The sequence below is a fragment of the Cucumis melo genome, chromosome 2, assembly GCF_025177605.1.
Source record: "Cucumis melo cultivar AY chromosome 2, USDA_Cmelo_AY_1.0, whole genome shotgun sequence".
NCBI lineage: Eukaryota > Viridiplantae > Streptophyta > Magnoliopsida > Cucurbitales > Cucurbitaceae > Cucumis > Cucumis melo.
This window is the reverse complement of record NC_066858.1, coordinates 4179121-4200000: the sequence shown is the minus strand read 5'-3', so window position 1 is coordinate 4200000 and position 20880 is coordinate 4179121. Positions and strand designations below refer to the sequence as shown.

The following is a 20880-nucleotide window of genomic DNA, read 5'->3' as shown; positions in this document are numbered from 1 at the left end:
AAATATGATTACAGAAGAGATTTTCAGTTGGAAACTAAATAAGAAAGACTAAAATTTTTAAAAGGGTGACTGATTTTGCACCAATAAAGAGCAGTAACAGAACCAAAAGAAAGCTTGCAAAATGGTTCAACCATATTGTCTTCTTTGTACCATGAGACGATGTCCTGCCAAAAACCAACCAAAAGCTTACAAAATGAACAATGCAAAAATAGAAGAGCAGGAGACTTGGAGTGCCCTTTACACATGAGACACCAAGATGGAGAAGTAGACATATAGGGCATACAATGTTTGAGACGATCATCAGTATTAACAGTGTCAAGGTAACAATCCTTCCGATGGCAGACTATTAATAATATACAAGAGGCTCAATTGCACTGACAGGAGTACCAATAGACCATATCCATGAGTCACGAGAAAGATAGAATTTGATAGAGAACAATAGGTGTCACAAAGAAGCCCATTCAATGGGTCCAAATCATTAAAAATTATGGCGAAGTCTATTCTTCATTTTTATCCTAACGAAAATTTGGTTTCTCAATCAAAAGTTTTGTTCAGGGTTTAGGGTTGAAATGTGTTGGTTTCAGTTTTTTAAAAAAATTGGTTTCTCAATAAAAGAACAAAAAAAGAATTCTTATTGTTTTTGACATGAATCTCATCGATAAATATAAACTCTGGACCATTATCCTTTCATCCTCTGTCATTTGTATTTATAAGGAGATGTCATAAGAAAAGTTGGTTAATATATCATTTATGCCTTCAGTCTTATATTTTTCTCTTTATAAAGAGAAGCTTTTCCAGAATTGGTTGTTCTGTGTAAGGGTTATTCTCTTTCTGTAGTCTGACTTCTCACCTTGTGTTGTATTTGCAGATAATCATAATGCTTTGACTATTCTTAGCTTATGGGCCCCGGTGGTTGCTGTAAGTTTTGGTATCCTTGTGACTTGTGAGAACAATAAATCGAAGCATTTGAAAGCAAAAATAAGCTGTACTTCTAGGAAGAAAACTCTAAAAGAAAGCAAAAGAAAAAAAAAAAAAGTTAGCACCCTTGATGGTTTGATAAGGATAATTGTTTTAAATGACAAAACTTCTGGAAATATTTACAAATACAGCAAAGTTTCAGTGTCTATCAGTGATAGATGATAAACATTGTGTCTATAAATGTAAATATTTGTAAAACCGTTGTGTATTTTGATATCATTAATCAATGAGCTGATAAAAGTCATTTTGTCACATTGTTATCAATATGCTGATGTAATGATAAAAGTCCTTCGTTACATTGTTGTCAATGAGATGATTTAATGATAAAAGTCATTCTGTTACATAAATGTAAATCAGTTATATAACAAGTAGTCACGTTCTGTTTCTTTTTCTGAGTATCATATGTTAAATTAGCAGTATATAACGACTGTTCGGTTGAGATGATTCAGATTTTCATGTAAATTCTAAATGGGTGTACAGTCTTCTTATCTCTATTTAATTTATGGTTGTAGATTTACATCTTGGACGTTCATGTGTTCTATACTGTTATATCAGCTATTTGGAGTTTCTTAATTGGTGCGAGAGATCGTCTTGGAGAGGTACTGGTGAATTCTTATTGATTTTATGCGTTATCCCTTTTATATGAAATAAATGAGGAAAATAGTCATTTTGTATCTTGCGCTTAACTAGGTGGGTCAATTTTAATTTCAGAGCCTAAATTTGATTATAAGTTGTTAAATTAATACTCATCTAAACCCAATAAGATGATTAAACTTATTAAATGAAGACGTCAAATGAATCATGTAAATACTTATAAACAAAACTTCTTAAATATAGCTTTAATTTCAAGCTTAGTCATAAAAGAATCCAAATGCAACGATTGATAATTTGCATCCTCTGCAGTAAATGCATTTTCTAATTTCTTGTTGTCGTGGTTGTTGTTTACTTTTTTTTGTTATTATTTTTTTATTTTTATGAAAAGCACAACTTTCATCGAGAAAGAAGGAAAGAATACACAGGCACCAAGCCTACAAAAAGAGGAATCCCACTAAATGGACTCCAACTATTATTTTCTGATTTGATAAGAGTATGGAATACTTTATGGTAATTGTAACATGCCATTTCTTTTCTAGTTAGCAACATGGATAGGCTAACATGACAAATTGGGTCACTCTGCCAAATTCAAAGACTGTAAAATGATGGTTTCTTATAAATTAGTTTTGTCGATGAGATGAATTTATGTAGAGGTTTGGTCTCTTTTGTCCTTTTTTTGTTTTATTTTTATATTCATGAGTGTTCAGGCCAACTTATGCGCACCTCGACTAATTTCACGAGACAATCCGTCTGTCCCTAGAACTTTTGGATGTCAAGGAAACTCGTAAGAACTTAATTTCTAGGTAGAGTGTCACCATAGATTGAACCCATGACCTCTTTATTAGTTATTAAGACTATTTCTCTTTTTTTACCACTAGGCTAATCTATGATGGTTATGCAAAGGTTTGGTTTGAAATCTAACATGTAAACATCTGTTCTTGCTTAATTTTAAATCTCCCTCTCTCATTTGTCCTTGTTTTCTGTTTTTTTATTGCCTTTAGATTAGATCATTGGAAGCCCTTCATAAACTGTTTGAGCAGTTTCCTGAAGCTTTTATGAACAAACTACATGTTCCTCTCCAGGAGAGACTTGGGTACTTTTAATAAGATGGCAATATAAACTACATTTCATTGTTTTAAAAAGGGTTCCCCTTTATCTTTTATCTAAACGTATCTTTTGCAGGTTTTCAAATCGTTCTTCAACCCAGGTGAGTTCCCCTTGTTGCTCTGTCTTCAGAAATATGCTTGATTTACTACGGTTGGCCTTTGGGATGAGTTTTTTACTTTTGTAATGGTTAGATGCATTCTGGTTGAGGGTTACTTTTGATTGATCTTAGAGAAGATCTACTGACCTCTTCAAACTATATTTGTTTAATGTTTGAGATATACTAGTGTTTTTCTTCTAATGTGTGAAAATTTTCAAAATTAAAAAATCCAAAGATGACTAAAAAAGCTCTCCCAATTTTCAAGAAGAGAGGCCAAGCTACAGGGAATCAAATAAGGAGTCAATTTGCACCAATATAAATTCTCTGGACGATTTCTTGTCTAGCAGATCAATTAGATCAAGCCAAGCCAAAGGACGAAAATGGCCTCACCTTTGGACTTCATAATGTATATTTTTTAAACGGAGACAAACCTCTTTATTAATAATGGAAAATGATACTAATGCTCAAAGTTCAAGAGAATTATACTAAGAGCAAAACAGGAAAGACAAAAACAACCAAACAAACTGCCTAAAGATGATCTCAGCCAATACAAGAGAAAAACGACCAAAACAAACAATCGCAAAGAACAAGCTAAAAAGGTGAAATCCAACAAGAAAAATGAAGCTAAAACAAAACCAAAGCGAAGAGATCTGAATACAAAGCATAGCGAAATAACTCTCTCAAAAGGTTGTACTTCCTTTTGCAACACCTCAACACCCAATGTTAAATCTTCAAAGACAAAGTTTGATGTTTCAATTGAAAACTCCTCCCTCGATGTGTAGGAGTATTAAAAGTATTTACCAAAATATTCTCCCGTAAGCCACTCTAGTAGATTCCAGCACCTTTTTCGACCATAACACGATTCATGATGAACAAGATAATCTCATGAATAGGCTTGAGAAATATTAGAAGAGTAGCCAGAGTTTCTACAATGAAGACTTCCAAAGATGAGTTGCACGAAACGTTAACGTTCTCTCTGACTTCTCTTACTATATTGGAATAATATTGGAGGACTAACAACATGGGAGTACTGAACTGCTAATTTAAGCCAAAATAATTCCAAAATTATTGACTATTGGCAACAAATCCTTTGGCAGGTCCAAGGAAACTTTATTTGGAGGGAAGCCTTCATTATTAAACAGAGCATTAGGATCCACTCCTTCAATTTCTGAGTCTAATTTAAAGTCAAACGCATTGAGAGCACTGACTGATTCTACACTACTAACACTGAATGTAGAGGAAATATCAAGCTGGTTCCTGAAAGAATAATCAGCTTTGGAGGGGGAGCCTCGCAGAATAGAAGCCTTTGTGTTAGTGATGGTGGATTTAGAAAAATTGAAAAGCTCAGTTATAGAATCTGCATTTACTAGCGTAATGAAGCATTCAGGGGCCTGAACTTTAGAGCTGTATATTTCTAGAAGATCTGGGTTTTTTATCGGAAATGGAGTGCTTGATGGGATGGAGACGAAGAGAGTCCAAAGGGGGAACTTTAAGGTCACAAACCCCATTTAATTCCGAATTTAGTAGGGCAGTCCAAACATTGTTGAAGGAGATTTGCTTGCAGATGTAATGTTTGAGAATTTTTGGAGCATGAGAGGATTTACTTCCTTTGGCACACATGAAATGGTTGTAAATTCCATAATTTGGAGAAAGATGGGCCCTTGCACTAACAAAATTTGAATTTTCCGTTTCTGAGGCAATCTGAAACATTTTTTTTGCATTAAAAGGGTCGAGTTATCAACAGAAATTTTTGGACAAAATTCATAGTTACTCTTAATGGAAATAAAGTGGGCCTTTTTTTCATTGATTCTCTCACTTAATGACTCATTTAATGACTCTTCGGCTATCGGAATTTTAAAACCTTGATCAATAGAAGTGGACCCCGTTGCCTTCTTGCAACCGTTGTTATTCTTGGGTTCGGCAAAATTCAAATTAGGAGCCTGTTCAGTTGCCTGCACAATTAATTCCCCTTCAACCTGAATGCCGGCCATTGTCTTCTTCTCTGGTGCCAATGGGATGGTCGGAAACTTTTTCAGAATTTCAAATGGATTTCTACCTCGGGGAAGAATTGCAAATACTGATTTTGGGACTTTCGATACTGATGGGAAGAAAGAAGGATTAATATCTTCATCAAGCAAAACATCTCTAACTCTCAATGGAGTTTTTAAAATCATCCCATAAGGAAGGAACTTTGGAGGGGCCGGTAGGCTTTAGGAATTCAAAATCTCCAAAATGAAGGTAGATATTTCCCTTTTTTAGGTCAGTAATTCAATCGTGGAAGGCAGAAAACCGAGTAAGTTCTTAACTTGAATCCGAGCTTCAATAATGTTGGTAAGTTTAGAGTTTTGGAAGCTATATCCGTGAAACCTCCAAAGTGATCCCCAATAGCCTCAAAGGTACTTATACACCAGTAATCCAAAGGGAGGTTTTTAATCTTAAGCCAACCACCCTAGCCTCTTTGGACAAGTGGCCGTCTGTGTTTGAGGTATCCCATCTTTCAAATTTGAGCCGAAAGTTCCCCAGGCCCACTATTTATCTTCCTCACGGATGAAGTCTAATATTGATCATTGGTCAATTATAATGAGTGCATTCTCATCATAAAGAGGGTTTATAACAATTTTCGTTTGGAAAAGAACTTCCAACCTATTACGGATCAGTCTCCAGTCGTCTAAGACAAATAATTTTGATATAGTCCATAGATTTTCAAAATTGACCTTCACAACCTCATGGTCCTTAATCAACCATTGCTTCTGTTTTGGAGGGGGAGAATGGTTGGGCACTTGAAGCTTCCTGTTTTGACTAGGAATCTGCCTAAAATGGCTGTCCACTAGAATTCTAAGTAAGTTGGCTATTACTGACTGGGTCCATCTAAGTTGGCTATCGGAAAGAAAAATACTTCTGCCGGCTTCTAGATCTTCGATAAAGCAAACTTCTTCCTTTTTTCAAATGCAGTATAGTGACTAATCGATTTTGCAACTAACAACCTCCATGTTGTGCTTGTAAATTAACAGAGAGATCTGTTGAGAAACTTGGCTGTCGGAGACGGGAGGGAGGAGAGAGGAGGGAGGGAGGAGAACTCACCTTTTTAACTGGAAGCACGAAATCTGGTCATAACCATTGATAAGCAACCTTGCGTTTGCAAATTAAATCTAATAAATGGTCAACGGTCAACCTAAGAAGCAAGAATACAAGATGCACTTTTTTTGTTTGATGAGAAACATTCAATGATTCAAGCATAATTTTATTGATATTGTGTTTTTGAAACGGAGACAAACTTCTTTATTAATTATAAAACTCAAAGTACAATAGAGTTATATAATGAGTGTAGTAAAGGGGATCAAAAGATGCACCCGGATGACACCCTCTTCGCACCGAACAGCATATCTCAAAATAAAGCAAGATAAAAAATTTAAGCTAAATACAATGAAACAAAGTCCAGCTTAATACAGAGGGCTGGGATGATGTAAGTTGCTTTGATCAAGAATTAACTAAATATTTACCAGAGGAGTCCAATGACCAAAGTACAAAATCAGGCAAATGGGATAATTTTTTCCACAAAAAGTTACCATCAGCTGCTGTAATTCTGAAATTTCCTTTAACTGTCTTCAAAGTCAGAAATTCCACGAACAAGTGACGGGGACCGAATGGTCATGAATACTATCTTGGAAAGAGGCACTGTGAAAAAGTCTAGGAAATACTCTTGTAGAATACTATTGTACTTTTCCTTAGTCCTTTTTGCTCCTAGTATAATACTTTTGTACTTTGAGCATTAGTCTCTTTTATTATTATTAATAAAGAGGCTTGTTTCTGTTTCAAGAAGTTTAGGAAAACACACTTGAAAGGAGAGCGAAGACACCAATCATCATAATGAAATTCAAGGTCAACAAGTTTTTACAATTTTTGGAAAGGAAAAACTCTGTATTACCTGAAGGTGAGATTACATAAATTTTTTCCTTTGGGAAATTAAACAAGAAAGACTATAATTAGAAAAGGGCTAATAGTATTTACAACAATGCGATGCATTAGAAAAACTCAAATCTCTAAAACTCTTAAAGGAGGAAGAAGAATAGCCAAAACGTCGACCATTCCTTTTGCTAAAAAGGAACAAAAAAGCAGTTGATGAAAAGCAAGGCAAAGAGTCTTCTTTTTCTTCATGGAATGGATGTCCATCAAAGATGTAATCAAGAATATCATAGGTTGAGTCCAGAAAATCCAAAGACCAACCAAGGGTATTGAGAATGATGGTCTAGTATTGAGAAGCAAAGGAACAATTACGAAAAATGTCACTTGGATCTTCATAATGAGTCGAGCACATAATACATCAAGTCATGGAGAGCTAAGAAGCACAAACACTCTTAAAATTGTCAAGTCTCAGTGTTGGACACGTGTTTGGCACTGACACGGCTAGCACACGTGTTCTACACGCCAACTCACTTGTTGAGAAATAATTAATAAATTTGTAATGTCTGACATGGCATGACATGCCCTCGACACAGTGAAACACGACAGGGAGGGGAGATTGGCGTCAACAACATTGATCCAACTAAGCAATGACAAAGGGGGGGATAGATGTTGTTGAGAAGAATCGAGGAGGAAGGGGGGAAAGCAGAATCTGGGGGAGAGATGAGAGAGTTGTGCATGGATGTCAATGAGAATAGTGGAGGGAAAAAAGACAATATTAGGGTTGGGGTTTTTACTCTTAAATGGGCTATTTACATCCCTTCCACGTTGGGTTTTCTATAAAGTGGGTTTTGATTTTACTTTTTAATACCCTTTCCTTCTTTATTATTATTATTATTATTTGAAATGTTTTTATAATTTATTACTTTTAAAAATATTTTTAATAACTAATAAAAAAGTGAAAAATTTTAGGTTTAATCTTTTAGTATTATTTGATTATATATATATATTAAAAAAAATAACGTGTCCTCAATGTGTTGTGTACTACATTTTCAAAAATTGGCGTGTTGCTATGTCACATCGTATCTCACGTTCCGCGTTGGTGTTTGTGCTTCTTAGGGGGAGAGTGATAAATTAGGCATATGTCTCTGCAAGTCCATCAAGTTTATTAGTAGCTCCAAGACTAAGCTCCCAAAGAAAACTCTTGAATCGCAACCTTAGATTTGGGCCCTACATCCAGTTAATCCTCCTTTGATTTATGAGATAAGTTAGCGGCAATGGGAATCAATAGGTGCAAGCAACATTTCCAGACTGCCATTAACTAATGGGTTAGTCTTAATCTGAATTAATTTTGGTCATTGGAGTCTGAGAGAGAGAATAAAAAACTTCTTGAGGCAAATGGGCTTTTTTTAATTATTGTTTCTTTATTTTTCAGTACCTGATCAAGTTTATTTAAAAGGGCCCGAGGAAATTATTATTGGATTCCTTTAAATGGGCTCATGTGAGTCCACCTAAATTTTTGAAAAAAGAGAAAAAAAAACTGACGTGTACCGAAGTGTCTATGTCTTACATTTTTAACAATTGTGTCAGTTGCTTCTTACTTCTTAGCTTTGCATCAATAAGTCTTCTTCAGAAACTCTGGTTTATCTGTTTTGCTTACTTTCTGAAAGCAGCGCTTACGATATTCCTCCACAAAGCAAAAGCTGTTCCTCCCCAGAAAATAATTGTAAGATCTGGCACTTTAGTTTGACAGCCTGTCAAGTGTCTGAAGTGCCAGGTTTTCCTCATGCAAGCCTTGGACGGGCTACTAGAAAATTAGTGTCTTGGTGTATAGCAAATGTGAAAATTCTATTAATGATCAAAAATTGTGAATTCAAGAAGGCCAGTAGTCTATTTATAAAGAATTGAAAAGCACAAGACGAATTGGCAATGATCACGAGCGGCGTTGATGAAGCTACGGCAATATTGATCTCTGACGATGCAGTGATGGTCTCCAGCAACTAGTGCTTCCTTGTCTTCTCGGTCGAATTCTTGTCCTATGTTTTTTCTAATACGTGGTTATGGTCATCACCTCTCATTTCTTCTCTCTTTTTCTGCCTCGTGTCTTTTTCTGATTTTTTCTTTTACCAAATATTGAAGTTGTTTTTGTCTTTCGGATAGTTGATCCAACTGAAGAGAAATTTCTCTAGTAACCTCATGATACCATCGATCGAACCTTCATGCGACGGCAAGCATTTGGTCGTAGTCTTTGGTGATAAGACAGTAGTTGTCTCTGTCTCTTTGTTTTGGGAAATTTCTTTCGTGGAAGACTTCTTTCTTTCCAACAAAACCCCAGTTGATCTTGATGCTCGAATACCAATTGGTGTAGACCAAATGAGAAACCCTAAACCCTAATGATCAAAAGTTGTGAATACAACACAAGTACTCTATTTACAGAGAATTGAAAAGCAAACTAATCTTAATCTTAATTACTAAAAGAAACTAATTCTAATCCTAATTAATAAAAAAACTAATCATAATTCTAATAAATTAAGGAATTGACCATAATACCCTAATTTTACGACATCATGTATGCATGCATTGTAGGTTTGAAATGCTATTCCTTCTTTTTTGGGTAATAGAAACATCTAACATTTTATTGATAAAATGAACTAAAGGACAGAGCCCAAACACCCAAACCTACCATGCATGCATACATTAAGATTTGAAATGCTATTATAATTTAACATTATGTATGCTGTGGGCTCAGGGTGGATGACGAAGTACTTTATGGCATCTTGATGGGTTGTGTTTGTAAACAGTAAGAGAGAGAATAGTTGTTAAGCATGTGGAACAGGATTGACTAGATGATAGGTTTTGCTCACGTTACTTTGCTTTCTTAAATGCCTCTATTAGACATTACTGTTTGGTTGGGTGTCTACAAACATTATTCTTGCTTTTTGTTTATGGAAAGTGTTCATGCAAACATGTTAAGCTATTTGTCAAGGTTGTTGAGAAAGAGAAGTTCGACGCTGCTCAATTTTCTCCCTTCTGGAATGAAATCATAGGAAACTTACGGGAAGAAGATTATATTACAAACTTGTGAGTGTATTGTCTTGAGGCTGTTGCTGTCGTATGATTGTTATGTCCTCATATTGGTGCTGTCTGATATTTTTAGATTGTTTCTATTGCCATAGTTTCATATTTTTTTCGGACTCTTCTGGTCTTATAGGGAAATGGAGTTGCTTCAAATGCCTAAAAACAAGGGTAGTCTTCCCATGGTTCAGTGGCCCCTTTTTCTTCTAGCCAGCAAGGTCAGTTATCACTTTAAAAAGGGGGACTTAAGTAACCATGATTTTAATACTTGATGCTTTCACTGACTGAGTTCCAATTGTTTACAACATTTTGATTGTGGTTATGAAAATGTAGATATTTCTAGCTAAGGATATTGCTGTTGAGAGACGAGATTCACAGGACGAGTTGTGGGAGCGTATTACAAGAGATGACTATATGAAATATGCAGTACTGGAATGTTACCATGCCATCAAGCTTATCTTAACAGAAGTACTGGTTGGGGAAGGAAGGATGTGGTATGTACCTGGCAGTCTCCATATGGTTCTTTTCTGTCTTATGCGATCAGTAATGCAATATATCATATATGGAAACCTCAACTTTACTGACCAAAAAGAGGTACATGAGAAAAACCTAGAGCATAAGTTGTGGAGCATATTAAAATTAAAAAGGAAAAAAGGGGGGTAAACTCTTCAAATGACTAGAAGAAATGTATGGACTGGCATTCAGACATGTTAGATTCAGACGCTTACTACTTTACCTTTTTTTTTTTCATATAAATTTCATCAAAAAACAATATGATACATAAAAATTAATTTGCTGCTAAAATGACTTTTTTTTTTTTTTTTTTTTTTTTCACTTTCTTGTGCCTTTTCAGGGTTGAAAGGGTATTTGAAGACATTCGTGAAAGTATAGAAAACAATTCCTTTCTAAATAACTTCGAGCTAAGTAAGCTGCCGCTTGTGATTACAAGACTAACTGCTCTGACGGGTGTTCTGGTTCGTACATTTAGTTTAGTGTTTATTGAAGTACTTTTGGGTTAATAAGCGATTTAAGAGTTCTATCTATATTTTCATTGTAGATAAGTTTGTCTCAATGTACATTAGGGTTATACAATGGGGGGGGGGGGGGGGGGGGAGATTAGCTTGCGCACCCGTGCATTTCAACTAGGTTTAGCACCCTCATCATATCCAAGAAGCGAAAATAAAAACCCTTATACTAGGCTCCTATTTTCAATACAAGAAGAACAAAATGGCTACAAATACAAGGCCAAACAAAACAATAATAATCTGTCCATACAAAACATAAAAACAAGAAGGCAGCAGGCCGAGAACAAATGAAGATTAATCCTAGATAACTTTTTCATATTATAGACTAGTTATACATCTTACCTTGTTGGGAAACATCAGATTTGAGCTTTAGTACCGATATAAAAACTCTTTTGTCGTTTCTTGGTGTCATTTATCACCAATATTTTTTTTGATTTATTTGTTAGATTCGAGGTTATTAAAATCGTACAATACACAAATTGTATCACACGATTCAACTTAGAGGACTCATGTTCCATAATATTGAATTCTACGAATTGGGTTGAATTGGTACAATCCTGTTCAAGAATATCAATAAAATTTGACACAAGAATAATGTAAAATCTATAAATACAGCTAGCGTGTTAGTGGAAGAAATTTTTTTTGTGTCGGCTGAGAAGAAAAGCAGCAAAATAAAAAGGAAAAGTTTGGTATGGAGAATGAAAGAAGATGGAATAGAAGATGGGATAGGATGTGCTTTCTTAGTTTCAGACTCTCGAAAAGATGGAATATCAAAGGTCCGAAAAATGAAAAAACAGTTGGCATCAAAATAATAATTAAGGACTAAAGGGGGAAAACAAAAGGAGAAAATGAGGAGGCTGACAGGTGGTGGACACTGATATATGAGAAATTTTAGTTACTAAAAGTAACCAAAAAGTGTGAAACACGCAATTTTATTAGTTGAATTTTTTAAATAAATTATTTTCCCTTTATGTGGATATCAAATTTACTCATTTTTTATTTGGTAATTCAAATAGATTTATTTTATTTAACGTTTGAAGTTATTTAATACATCACTATCTATTTCTCTATATGACTAATTATATTTATATTTCCATATTATTTATCAAATTGGGACTTACGGTACATTATTACAAGATACACTAAATTATATTTGTGATATTCACTCCATTTTACAAGTTAACAACGTTGGTTCAGATTGTGAAATAAACCTCTGCCGTTTGGAAAATTTTCAAATTGCATATTTAAATGTTAAAAATAGTTTAAACATTAGTGTAGTTTGTGAAAAATGCAAGTCGTACTGTTCTTTAAATTAGACAACTATTTAATTTTGATGGAATTATTATTTGTCTCTCGTAGCATATGATTTTAAGAAATAACTATAAACTTAGTAGAATGGTTTTATTTTCAAATAGTTCTATATATCTTACGTTGTGGACTGATGCTAAGTAGGTTCCATGACTATCATAGATTTATCAGTGCAAGTTCAAAAGAATGAGCAATGACTGGATTACAGTACGTTTTGGAGATTCTTTATCTTTATGTATTTTATTGAATCGTGATTTGAATGATACGTCTGTCATAAGTTTTTATGGAAGAGGTAACATGAAGAAATTATTGTATAATTATTAGTTTCTCTTTTTGTGTAAACGCCATCAATTAGTTTTATGAATAAAGTACTTTGGTCTGAGAAACAGAAGTTGACTGTTGGTATAAGTCATTGCATCTTTTACTAGTGTACTTTTTGTATTTCACTTTGATTATGGCATTGTACAGAAAGAGCCGGAAACTTCAGAGCTGGAAAAAGGGGCTGTTAAGGCGGTTCAAGATTTGTATGATGTTGTGCACCATGATATCCTTGTCGGCGACAAGAGGTCTGAAAGTTATAGTTTGTTTTTTGAAGTACTGATATTATTGATTTATCTTTTAACGTAAGTTGCATTTTGTAGAGGGAACTATGACACATGGAACATATTGGTAAAAGCCAGAAATGAAGGTCGTCTATTTACAAAGTTAAATTGGCCCAAAAATCCCGAATTGGTATTACTTCTTTTAATTCCTAGTGCTTCATTCTTGATTCACTATGCTTTTATTATTTTATGTGATTGAATTGGTTCTATCATTCGGCAGAAGTCGCAAGTAAAAAGATTGCATTCCCTGTTAACCATTAAAGATTCAGCTTCAAATATTCCAGTTAATCTGGAGGCCAGACGGAGACTGCAATTCTTCACAAATTCACTCTTCATGGATATGCCAACTCCAAAACCTGTTCGTCAGATGCTTTCCTTCAGGTAGAGCTTCTTTCAACTCCATCTTTTGTTCGTGTCTTTTATTCATTTGTATACCCTTTATCTGAAGTCTCATCTTTTGTCTCGTCATTCTATCTTAGTCTTTCCATATCTTTTAATGCAGTGTCTTCACTCCATACTATTCTGAGACGGTACTTTATAGTATGGGGGAACTCCTGAAGAAAAATGAGGATGGGATAACAACCTTGTTTTACTTGCAAAAAATTTATCCCGGTATTTCATCTAAATTCTACATTTGCCTGTTTTTTTTTATATAAATTTATCCAGGTATTTCATAGAAAATTTATCCAGGTATTTCATAATATCAAACAGAAATCAAGCTTTGATTGAGAGGAAATGAAAGGATATAAAATGAAAAGGACCATCACAAAGTGAGTGATTATTGGCATGACCTTCTATTTTCCAGGGTGGGAGGTTCGAATCTCCCAATCCCATTCATTATGCCCAAAAAAAAAAGAAAAAAGTCGAAAGGATCACATGCACACAAAAAACAATGCTCCCCAAAGGATCCCCTAGCTACTGATTATACAGAAAGGGCTCTGATTTCTTGTAATTCAGCCTAGCGTGTAATTACAGAAAATCTAGAAACGATGTTCAAGTAGAGGCATTACACCTCAATAGTCATTAGTAGCCGAATGTCTTCTCAAGACCACCCGATTGTTCCTAAACACACTATCATCACTCTCAAGTTAAAAACTCAAAAGGATACCATCATCTATACACACTACCATACCTTTGAAGCCAAAATCTTCAAAGGATAGCTTAGAAGATGGTCGGCCACAAAACCCAACTCTTCTCTTCGAAAGTCCAACACCTTCAATGAGCAATTGGAAAAATCAAGCCCAAGCCCAAGCCCAACAACTACACCAAACAATTTGGAAAATCAATCGTAGATAGAACGATCAACAATCTCGAAGGACATGATTCACCAACTAGATGCCACGAGGAGTTGGTCTTCAGGGAATGCCAGAAGGAGTTGGTCTTCAAGGGGGAATGCCACGACCACTTAGCTACTTGGGTTTCTTTCCACTATCTCAAGTTATCCAACCTTAAGCCCTCGATATTCAAAAGTTTAGAAAATACGTCCCAACTCACCTGGTGATGTCCCCTCTTTCCAACCCCTTTCAAAGGAAACAATGTAGATCGATTGGGAGTTTTCTTGGATTAAATGTTTTTTATTTTAACAATAAATGCATCCACGGTCAACAATAGCTTCGCTATAAATTGAAAGATGAATAGCATTCTTAATTCTTAAATCTAAAGAATTAAATTACCACAACAAACCAAACAATGAAAACTGATATTTACTCTGTGGCACAGTACAATGGTGTCCTTGTGACTTGTCTACGCTAATTTTTTGTCCTTTCAAAAACCATGTTCTCATGGATTTGTTTACGAATTTGATATAAATATATAAAAAGAAACTATCACCAAAAGCCAATGCATGGTTGAACAAAACTACTCATTCATCATTCCTCTTCAACGATTCCTTTTTTGCTCACATAAATACCATCAAGGAACTTTCTGATATCTTTGTTCTTCACATGGCATTTCTGGTTAATCAAGGCAACAGATCAAGATGCAATCTAAATATTGTTGCCATCCAAGTCTAACTCATCATTGACCTTCTCAGATCGAACAATAGATACCTCGTCAAGCATATTGACTTTCTAAAGCTTCTTCTTACCAAGAAAGCTTTGAATCTCAATGAATTTGTTCGAGTTGGTGATGCTAGCATTGATGGAAAAGTAAGCATAAACAAATCGATCAATTAACGGTAGCCCTTGATGACACTAGTTTTGAGATTCTCAACATGGCTAAGAGCAGCGTGGATGGCCGATGATGAGAGGATTCTCTTCATCTCTTCCTACTACTACTTACTCTCTCTCTCTCTCTCTCTCTCTCATTGTAATGATGAAGTGATCGTTGAATAATATTTCAATTACAACCCAGGTCCCCTATGAAAACAACTCTACTTATGGAAAAATATTCTGACCACAAGTAATAACTTTGGATAAGCTGTGTGGTAGGGTAGGAACTCTTTGAGACATTCAAGAGGTATTTGGAGGTGGAGGACCTGAGATGACATTCTATTGATAAGATGTGCCATAGTGAGGATTGCATCCCCCAAAAAGTAGGAAGGAAAAGAAGTAGACAACATGAAAGAGCGAGCAACCTTAAGGAGTTGGCGGTTTTTTTGTTTAACCACACTGTTCTTTTGCGGGGTAAAGCGGTATATTACTCAAGAATTCACGACCATTATTGCTACGCAAAATAGTAACTTTGGCGTTGAATTGTGTCACAATGGTTGGGTAAAATTGTACAAATACTAATTAAACCTTAGTTTTATCAGTGAGGAGAAAGACCCAAGTGAGACAGCCAGATAAGTACGATCATCAATAAAGGGTACAAACCAACGTTTCCTCCGAACATCACAATGAATGATGGTAAATGTCTGGGTAGGGTTGTGGGGTTGAGATGGAAACAAGACTGTGCTGTTTTGCACGAATTCACACATCACATGACAAAGAAGAGATATCCACTTTAGAAAATAAATGAGGAAACAGATATTTCATATATTTAAAGTTTGGGTCACCAAGACGAAAGTGCTACGAACATGCTTTCTTTTTCGGAAGTAAAAAAAGAAGATGACATTAAACTAATCCTATGGCAATCCTCAGAGGGAGTATCATCATCAAGGAAATAAAGGCCTCTACTGTGTTGGGCAGAGCCAATTATCTTCCTCGAGTTCAGGTCTTAAAAAGAAACAGTACTAGGTGACAAGATAGCTTGACAACGTAGATGCTTGGTTATCTTACCAATAGACTGGAAATTATAAGATATCTTAGGCACATGTAACAAATTCTGTAAACCGAGACCATTGAAAGGTGAAATATAACCATTGCATGCAATAGGAGCAAAGGACCCATTTACAATTCTAGTTCTTTCATTGCCAACACATGAAAGATATGATATAAAATGTTAAGAGTATACAAGCGAGACATTTTGCCTCTTTGAGTATAACTTCTAAACTTTATACCATATGTCCGAAGCAGTAGTTGAATACAACAAAGGTTTTTCAATTTGAGTTTCCATATTGTTAATCGACGCAGATCGAAGAAGAGAGTCCTCTCCTTCCCAAATTCGCTTTTGAAGGTCTCCTTGTGTCTTGGTACCTCTCTTGTTAGTTACCCAAATTTGTGACACCCCTCAAGGGCCATCTTAATGGATTGAAACCATGAGAAGTAATTCTGGCCCTTCAATTTCTCCCCTCCAATTACTTCTATGAGATTTTCTATGGAGCTAGATAAATAATTTGTAGCAGTTAAGATAGGGAAAGAGGTTATTGGATTCTCCGAATACATTGGTAAGACTGAAGGAGTGGCATAATTTGTGGAGTTTGTGGAAGCACCTAGATGTTCATAACTAGGCAACACATGGTGAGGAAAACTCGGTTGCTACAAGAAGCTTGTTGCTGTAGTTGCGAATTTACCTCTGTGGTAGGCAGAGGTCCCACTAATCTCATTTTCATGATGTATGTTTTGGAAGGACGGAAGATAACAATCAATGGCAACTTTGATAGCTGCACCAGTATCTGCAGCAGTAAAAACGACTAGCAATTTCTCTGATGACTTCTCCGGTGGCGGCGATTCTGGTGATTGCTTCGGTGGTGGTCAACTGCGGCAATTTTGGCTGAGGCAGGGTTAAACTTTGGTTATCTTCTTACACTAGTTTGTTTTCGCCACTGGCGGCTAGGGTTTCGTCACCACTCTTTGATACCATATTAAAAAGAAGAGGAAGACGAACTGATGTAAGAAGGCCTAATTGGATAATTGGGTAATATTCTAGAATAATTCCCTTTTTAAACCCCAATTGTAATATAACTATAAATAGGAGTCTTTCTCCTCTTGTATGAAACATATTATTCATTCTCATAGAAGATCCACAATCTTGGTTCTTGGAGGATATCTTCTTGAGGTTACTTAGGCTACATCAAATTGGTATCAGAGCAAACTATTTGGACCAATGTTGACTGCCACCTGTGGAAGACTGGGAAATTCTTGTTGACACTGATCACGAGAGGGAGCAACACATCTAATTAGGGGGAACCCTTGAAATTCCAAGAAAGAAGACACCAAAGATTTATCAAGATTTTTCAAACATGGACTTCTATTGATCAAAGATGTCCAAGAACTAAACCAGCGGTAGGTATAGACAAGAAAATCAATTTTACTTCCATAAATGATGCTGGAGTTCTGATTCAAGTGATTCATAAGAAGAATTTCAATATTCTAATTTTGGCCATGCTTGATTTTTTCAAAGAACCAATCATTATCCAAATTGGAAATTTGATTCTAGCGATTCTAGTGACTTCGATGATTTTTCTAAGGCAGTTTGGGACGGAATAAAAAGGCGACAATACTGAAAAATGGCCCAATGATCTAAGCAAACCCATTTTTCAAGCAATCAACGTAAAGATTGGAAGTTGGATGAATTAAAGAATCATCAAGAATGGATTTTTACCAACCAAGAAGAACGTTCAAGACTCAAAATTACTCTTTTGGTTATGAAACACGATCAAGAAAGATAGTTTCAAGAAAATCAATGGATGAGTCCCATACCCACTATGTGATTAAAACCTATTCAAGAATCCAACAAAATGACTACTTTGATCTCGTAGCATTGGAGGAAATAAAGAAAGCATCAAAAGAAATTCAACGTTCATCGAGGGAAATGACTCAACATATGAATCAACTATTTGTTCATTTTCGAGAAATCAGGAAGGGATTGATTTTGTATATGCTAAAAAAGCAAAGGAATTACGGTTGGATAATTTTCAAATTGAAAATCGTGAAGATAAAATTGAAGAACAAGAATTTGAAAATGTTGATTTGGAAATGGTCACAAGTGAAGAAAAATCCAATGAAGAAGATGAAAAAGAAGTATCGAACACCAAGCAAAAATTGAACAAGTACAATGACACATTGGTCGCGATGCAAATGAATCTTCAAACTGTCCAAGAACTTGAAGCGAATGATAAAGAAAATGTGATTCTTGAAGGATTTTCTTCGAAAGCTAATTCTTTTGAAATTTGTTCTTTGAATACGGTTTTGAGTGAGATTAAAAGAAACATTTTTTTCGGGTTTACGGCCAATGGAGAGGTTCATTGGTTAGTGGCCATATTTGATTTTTTTGTCTCGATTTTATCCCTTCGATCATAATATCTTTGTTCAAAATGTAGGAGCTTGGTTTGGTCATACTCTGTTGAACAAGTTTATTTCATTCTTTTTTTTTTATTCCTTCATAAATTTCTTCTTTTTAAAACTTGGGACGAGTTTTCTTTTTGGAGGGGTGGAATGATGTAAGAAGGTTAAGGGTTAATTGGGTAATTAGGTAATATTCTAGGTTAATTCTCTTTTTCACCCCAATTGTAATAGAACTCTACTAGTAGGAGTCTTCTCCTCTTGTATGAAATACGTTATTCATTCTAATAAATGATTCACAATCTTGGCTCTTGGAGGATTTCTCCTTGAGATTACTTAGGCTACATCACGAACACTAGATATATATGGAAAACTCTCATTATTTTCTAGCAATCAAAAGAGTACAAGATGGAAGAATATATACAAGCTATAATAAGCCCTAACAAAAAAAGGATATAAAACTAGGGTACAATAAATTACTGGGGTGTTAACACTCCACTAGCCCCTAATTTCCGACAACAATAGTTTACACAAATACCCTTGTGGCCTAAACACTCAACTATCCCCTTTCGCATTCAAAATTTTTTAAGAATTGTTTCTTATAGTTTGTAAAATAATTTAAAGTATTTTGATTTGTCTATGAATATTATTTAATAATAATATAATAATAGTAATTATAAATAAATAAATAACGTGCCCTTAACGTGTCATGTCCTACTTTTTCAAAAAATTGACATGACGCCGTCATGTAACGTGTCAATGTTTGTGCTTCTTAAATTGTTAAAGTGGAAATATTATTGATTAGTTGTTCGTACATGGGAGGGAACACTCCTATTCATGCACCCCTCTTGAACTCTAGCATTACAGAACTCTTCTTCTCTTGAGGCTATAGATTCTTCCATTTTTATTAAGGACGCTGCCTCTTTAAATGATTATCTGATGTCTTGATCGTGTAGTACTTGGTCCTATGTTTCATTGTATTTTGAACATTGATCTGTTTTTATTTCATCAATGAAATGTTTCTTAAAACAGTTGTTGTTAGCGTGTGTGTGACAAGAAACAACCTTTTCATTATCAAAATAGATTTACAAGAGGGATACCAAATGGTCAAGGTAGTCACTGGTTGGGGTTCTTTTTTTTTTTCTTAATTGTGGTATGTTAGAGAGTTGATTGTAGTAGTTTGGTTCATAGTTGAAAAATTGTAATTTAATGTTTATCTTTTTAGTGTAATCTCATCACAACTCAGTATCATTTCGCTGTGGACATTTCACCAACATTGATTTCTCTTTATTTTTGTGTTCTTTCTGACCCTTCTTGTCCTACTTTTTCTTGCTAACTAAATAAAAACATGATAGATGAGTGGAAAAACTTTCTTGCTCGAATTGGCCGAGATGAAAATGAAGTTGACCCAGAATCGTTCGATAACTCTAATGACATTCTTGCACTGCGGTTTTGGGCCTCTTATAGGGGACAGACTTTAGCAAGGACTGGTAAATTTTATGCTATCTTCAAAATATTACTTGTCCATCAATTGTTCATTTACCTGCCTGAAATTCTGAATACGTGGGTATTGATGAAATATAGATATCATTTCAAAGTTCACTCGTCTTTTTACATGTGGTTTGCACACAATCTTTCCATTTTATTTGATTATATGAGTAAAATTCATTTCTTTTTAAATAGTTGAGTTTGTCCTAGTTCTATGATAATTTATAAGAATATTTTTTATTTAAAATCAATTTAATAGCAATTATCATAAATTATTAAAATGAATTTGAGAATTAGAAATTATTACTTTTTAGGTTTAGTTATATTTGTTCAAGATTGTTAATGCTTAAAAGGTGGCAATATGTAACTCAGTCCCTAATGGTTAGGTTAATTTGGTCTCTGATATTTTAAAAAGTAATTTTTATTTATTTCTATGTGTAATGACCTTTTTTTTTCAATTAAGTCTTTACAATCATTATTTTGTTGTTTAAAGTTTATGTTTAGTGGCTATAACGACCGAAAAGCGAATCAAAATCAATGCGTAAAAATGGATTTGAGACTTCTAAAATATCAATGACCAAATTGTAAAAAGACTAAAAAAGTAAGTACCGAGTTATTTATCCATCATGATCATTAAGTGTAATCTCGATGCACTTGATGTTTTCTTTATAAAGTATCATTTTATATTAGGCATTCTAGAATGTAATGCCTATGACATTAGCCATATTAGTAAAAATGGATAGCTTATTATTGTAATGAGTTTTTATGCGGTTTTTGTAATTTCTTGTACTCAAACTTAAATTATGAAACACTAGGCATAGGTCATCACATATTTATTTATTACATTACTATTTAGTACTTACTCTCAAAATTTAGGTTCCAGTAGCAATCTAGAAACTGCAAGAAGTGTGAGTGCATTGTTGTCAAAAGATAGTTTATCCATAAATGTATAGATTAATGTGCTGGAATTTTTTTGCAGTTCGTGGAATGATGTACTATAGGAAAGCTCTTATGCTGCAGACTTATTTAGAGAGAGGAACTTATGGAGGTCAGAATAACCATTTAATATTTTCTAGTTCCTCCTGATATTGCATTACCTAACC

The 20880-nt window shown here is 34.7% G+C and overlaps 1 protein-coding gene across 1 annotated transcript in view; it reads left to right on the top strand.

Annotated features, from left to right (window-relative positions):
* The window catches only part of LOC103492488 (callose synthase 9), a 64664-nt gene that overhangs the window by 28023 nt on the left and 15761 nt on the right, over positions 1 to 20880 (top strand). Inside the window, exons 21-34 of the mRNA XM_008452885.3 lie at positions 869 to 918; positions 1491 to 1577; positions 2574 to 2665; positions 2755 to 2779; positions 9663 to 9757; positions 9888 to 9969; positions 10085 to 10245; positions 10605 to 10725; positions 12553 to 12650; positions 12726 to 12816; positions 12907 to 13067; positions 13189 to 13298; positions 19645 to 19779; positions 20757 to 20825. Of these exons, the coding sequence (XP_008451107.1) occupies positions 869 to 918; positions 1491 to 1577; positions 2574 to 2665; positions 2755 to 2779; positions 9663 to 9757; positions 9888 to 9969; positions 10085 to 10245; positions 10605 to 10725; positions 12553 to 12650; positions 12726 to 12816; positions 12907 to 13067; positions 13189 to 13298; positions 19645 to 19779; positions 20757 to 20825 (1377 nt within the window). The remainder of the gene's footprint in view (positions 1 to 868; positions 919 to 1490; positions 1578 to 2573; positions 2666 to 2754; positions 2780 to 9662; positions 9758 to 9887; positions 9970 to 10084; positions 10246 to 10604; positions 10726 to 12552; positions 12651 to 12725; positions 12817 to 12906; positions 13068 to 13188; positions 13299 to 19644; positions 19780 to 20756; positions 20826 to 20880) is intronic.